Here is a 4,668-nt window from a genome sequence, read left to right as displayed (position 1 = left end):
TTTGATACTCCATCTGGACCAGATGCTTTATTTATTTCAAGGTCCTCAATCATCATAAGTATTTCATATAACTGACTGGTACTGTACTTAGCGTATTCCTCACCAAATTATCCCTTCCAGCATCAAACTCCCCTTCCACAGTAAATACTGATCTGTAACTTTTGCCCATAATCTCCGCCATGTCCTGTGCATCCTCATAGATTTTTCCTTCATCTTTCAGTTTTGATACACCTCTCTTCTTGATCCTCCCATTAATATGTCTAAAGAACAGCTTGGGTTCATTTATTCACTTTTCTATTATATCTCTTTGATTGTATTTTCTCTCCATTCTTATTATTTCAACATACTTGTTTCTAGCATCAATATATTCCTTCCATCTGCTCTCAGTTTTCCTTTTTTTCCATCTATTCCAACCATTTAACTTACAATTTCTAGCCTTTTTGCATTTTGTATTGAACTGTTCCTTACCTTTTCTACATCTTTCTCCTCTAGGTACAAATTTCTCTACAGCAGTATTATATATCCTTATAAATTCATCCTATTTTTCCTGAACAACTTCTGCATGTTCAAAGTCTTTCCAGTCCACGATAACAAAGTACTTTCTTAATTTTTTTCAGTGTGTGTGTGTGTGTGTGTGTGTGTGTGTGTGTGTGTGTGTGTGTGTGTGTGTGTGTGTGTGTGTGTGTGTGTGTGTGTGTGTGTGTTTGTGTGTGTTGTAATTCCTTCTCTACGTCCATAAACCTTTTAGGTCTTGTTTTCTTTCTTCTGTCCATGAAAATAACATCAGCTGATCCAGCATTGCAACCTAACCCAACTGATGCCCTGACCTATTGCAGCATAACCTAACCTAACCCATGCCCCAACCTAATCTCCTGTCCATGCCGCAGGTGAGCCAGGACGGAGGGTTCAGCTGCGACCACGGCTGGAGCATGCTGGTGTACTACAGGAGTGCCTAACGGCCCCACCTGTTGCGGGAGACCGGTGAACGCTCTGCCACTGGGATCATGAAGGATGACCTGCTCATGCTGAACCTCTTCCCAGAGGTGCCCACCAACACCTACTCCAGCAGGAATGAGATTATCTTTGTCATCGACCGCTCAGGTGAGGTGGAGGCAGGTGGGGCAGCTGGACAAGGTCAGTATGACCCAAGAACTGATATGATGGGATGCTGGAAGGCTTGTCAGTGCAGGACTAAGCAGATATGATGCCTTTCATAGCTTTTTAAACAGGCTGTGAGGAAGTTACTGGGGTTTTGAAGGATGTTTCCATGTTTCCAGTAATAGTTCAACAATAACTCCTTACTGTGACTCCTAAGCAGGATGTGAGGGAAGTTACTGGGATTTTCAAGGGTCCAACTCAGCAAGGTTGTACTAAGCTAACGTAAATTAACCCCAAAATTAGTTCGACTCAGTGAGTTTGTACTGTAGTTGTGCAGTGCTAACCTAACCTAAACTGACCTCACCAACAGGAAGCATGCATGGGGAAAAGATAGAGAGTGCCCGGGCAACACTTCTTCTGTTCCTGAAGAGTCTGCCTCTGGGTTGCCTCTTCAACATTGTCAGCTTCGGCTCATCCTTCTCAGTGCTCTTCAAGAAGTGAGTGGTCCAGACTGGGTTAGGATAAGTGAGAGGTCATTCTTCCTCTTCCTCCTATATTTATCTTGTCTCATCTTTCTCATCTTCTATCTTTTAATTTACTTCCATTCCTCCTCCTCCTCCACCTCCTCCTCATAGCTGCAAGCGCCGGTTTGTAAAAGTCTCACTCGTGACCAAGACTCTAGGCAAGCGATTGGTCTTTGTGGCATTTTCAAGACCCAGTGTTGGAGGCATCTAACACAGCAGTATCTGATTTCCATGCATAAACTTTTCATTTGCTCAATTTATGGTCACATCTTTTCTGAAACTTCAAAAGCGCTCTGATTAATGAGTCATGCCTTCTCTTCTCAGTCAATGCGAAGCCTGTCGTGGCAGGTTTGCCCCTCAGTATTTCCGGAATTCTTCTGCCTGCAGGTTGTGTCACCTCCAGAGTAAGATAGAGAGACTCAACGAGAAATACGAGGAGAAGTGCAAGCAGTATGAGGACGTCGTGCAACAGCTTGAAGCACTAAAAGAGTTCGTTGTCTCTAATACAGGTTGCACCTCCACAGATGTTGTTCCTGCCATCCCTGACAGACCTGCCTCCTCCACTCCAGGGGCTCCTGCCCGCCCACATGCTGTGCTTGCAGAGTCACCATTCACTTTAGTCAGTAATCGTGCCACCACCACTAATGTTAAGAAATCTTTGCCCATCTCAACACACAACGGGTACCAGATCCTAGCTGAAGAAAAGGAAGATGCACAAGAGACGAGACTGGTCGGAGACTCAATAGTCAGAGGTCAGCTCTCTGAGTTCTGTGGCAGGGCTCGTAGGACACGTAAGCGTCTATGCATGCCTGGTGGACGCTTAGACGACATCACGGCAGCATGCGACGAGGCAGCCTGCGGATCTAATAATAATACCCTCTTTATTATTCACGCAGGTACAAATGATGTCGAAAACACTAGGTCTGAAGAGCTCATGGAAAAGTTCAAGAGGATGATACAGCGCTAAATCCAATAACATTATTGTTTCAGGTATCCTCCCTCGGACCAGGGCACCGGCTGCCTTCTACAACAGAGCCTTCAGCACTAACAGCCGTCTTTGTTCTCTCTGCGCAGAGGAAGGTGTAGACTTTGTTAATCTTTGGGACAACTTTTACAATAAACCTTCTCTGTTTCAGCCGGATGGTTTACACCTGAATGGAATTGGAGCAGCACGACTTGGCAGACTCCTTAGTAATAAAGTTTCTATTTTCAGACCAAAAAAAGACCAGCAAGATCGTGTAGCTCCAGACTCTTAGTAGACTCCTCGCACAACCCAACCTCCATGTGCAACACTATAAAAGCTTGCCTAATCAACGCTCGCAGCCTTAGAAATAAATTTTCAGATTTAGAAACCCTGGCAGCTGTAGAAAACTACCACATTATTGGTATTACTGAATCTTGGCTGAACTCTGCAAACAGAGACTTTCTTGTGGAATACAACTTGCCAGGCTATGAAATGTTCAGCAGTGAAAGAAAAGACAGGATAGGAGGCGGTGTATTGCTGTATGTGAAAGCCAGTCTTCAGCCAACCATACTAAAAACTGAAAAGATTAACAATATAGATTCAGTCTTCTTGCATTTAAGAGTACGTTCTAAGAAAACTGCTATAGGTCTTATTTATAGGCCTCCGGTTCACAATGTTTCCTCTGATAAGAATTTACAAGATCAGATTACTGAAATAAGTAACACTTTTGATAGTCATCTGTGGAGACTTCAATCTACCTGTTAACTCATGGGGAAATCCACTTAACTCTCACTCTGGTCACGACTTGTATAATAATTTATTAGAATGTTCCCTAAAGCAACACGTTCAAGGACCCACACGAGGTGACAACATATTAGATCTTGTTCTTTCAACAAACGATGACTTAATATCTAACGTTAATATTGGTCCTGAATTTAGTACGGGTGACCACAAGATTGTCTCTTTTAACATCAGCCTTCAAGCATATAAGGACATTGTTAGCAACGAAAAAGTTTTCATTTATAAAAAAGGAGACTACGAGAGACTCAGGTCAATTCTTTCTGTCGCAGATTGGAACGCTGAACTTGGCGAAAGTAACATTGAAGAATCATGGGCGAAATTTAAGTAGCTACTTTTTATAAAATGGTGTGAAGACATGTATCCCTATGCGTAAAAAACGTCCATGCAAGAGAAACAAACCTAAATGGTGGACAAACAACACTGAGTCACAACTACTGCAGAAAAATCGTGCCTACAGTAAATATTTGTTCTCTCAGAATGAGGCCGATAAACTAGAATATGACAGACTCCGACGCGAATCAAAAAAGCTCATTAGACAGAGTAAGAAAAATCTAGAAATGTATATTGCAAGCATTGCTAAATCCAGTCCCAAAGAATTTTACGGTTACGTTCGAAATAAAAAAGTCCTTACATCTCACATTAATCACATTACACTAGATAACGGTAATTTTGTCACCGAAGAAACTCAGATCGCGGACACACTGAATGATTATTTTGCTTCAATTTTTACAGAGGAAAATATTCATACAATCCCCGAACCACTCCTTATGCTCCACAACATAACCCCCTTAATTGTCTGCGTTTTTCATGAAAAAGAAATAATCAATTGATAAAATGAAAACTGACAAAGCCCCCGGCCCAGATGGTATTGCACCACGTGTCCTGAAAGAAACTAGATTTCAAATTTGTAAGCCCCTTTCATTGCTTTTCACCAAATCATTTAAATGCGGTAAGGTTCCCGAGGATTGGAAGTTAGCTTACGTTAAGGCGATAATTCACTTCCAAGTCCAGTTCTGGTCACCCCATTACAGGAAAGATATAGACAAGCTGGAGAGAGTCCAAAGAAGAGTTACCAAGTTGATCCCACGACTGCGGAACAAGCCTTATGAGGAGCGCTTGAGGGAACTCAACTTGTTCAGCTTAGAGAAACGGCGAATGCGAGGAGACTTAACTGAGCTGTTTAAAATGTGTCGGGGCTTTGATAACGTAAATGTAAACAACTATATCATCATTGACAGTTCCAACACCACTAGAAATAATGGTTACAAGATTATAGGTAAG

At 42.3% G+C, this 4,668-nt stretch overlaps 1 protein-coding gene across 1 annotated transcript in view; it reads left to right on the top strand.

Annotated features, from left to right (window-relative positions):
- Window positions 1-1,675, top strand: part of LOC135104677 (von Willebrand factor A domain-containing protein 5A-like) — a 3,398-nt gene extending 1,723 nt beyond the window's left edge. The window contains exons 2-3 of the mRNA XM_064012208.1: window positions 888-1,101; window positions 1,469-1,675. Of these exons, the coding sequence (XP_063868278.1) occupies window positions 1,005-1,101; window positions 1,469-1,599 (228 nt within the window). The 5' untranslated portion in view covers window positions 888-1,004 and the 3' untranslated portion in view covers window positions 1,600-1,675. The remainder of the gene's footprint in view (window positions 1-887; window positions 1,102-1,468) is intronic.
- The last annotated feature ends 2,993 nt before the right edge of the window (window positions 1,676-4,668 follow it).

This window comes from Scylla paramamosain, chromosome 11 (genome assembly GCF_035594125.1).
Source record: "Scylla paramamosain isolate STU-SP2022 chromosome 11, ASM3559412v1, whole genome shotgun sequence".
NCBI classification, from domain to species: Eukaryota; Metazoa; Arthropoda; class Malacostraca; order Decapoda; family Portunidae; genus Scylla; species Scylla paramamosain.
This window is presented reverse-complemented; position numbering and strand designations above follow the sequence as displayed.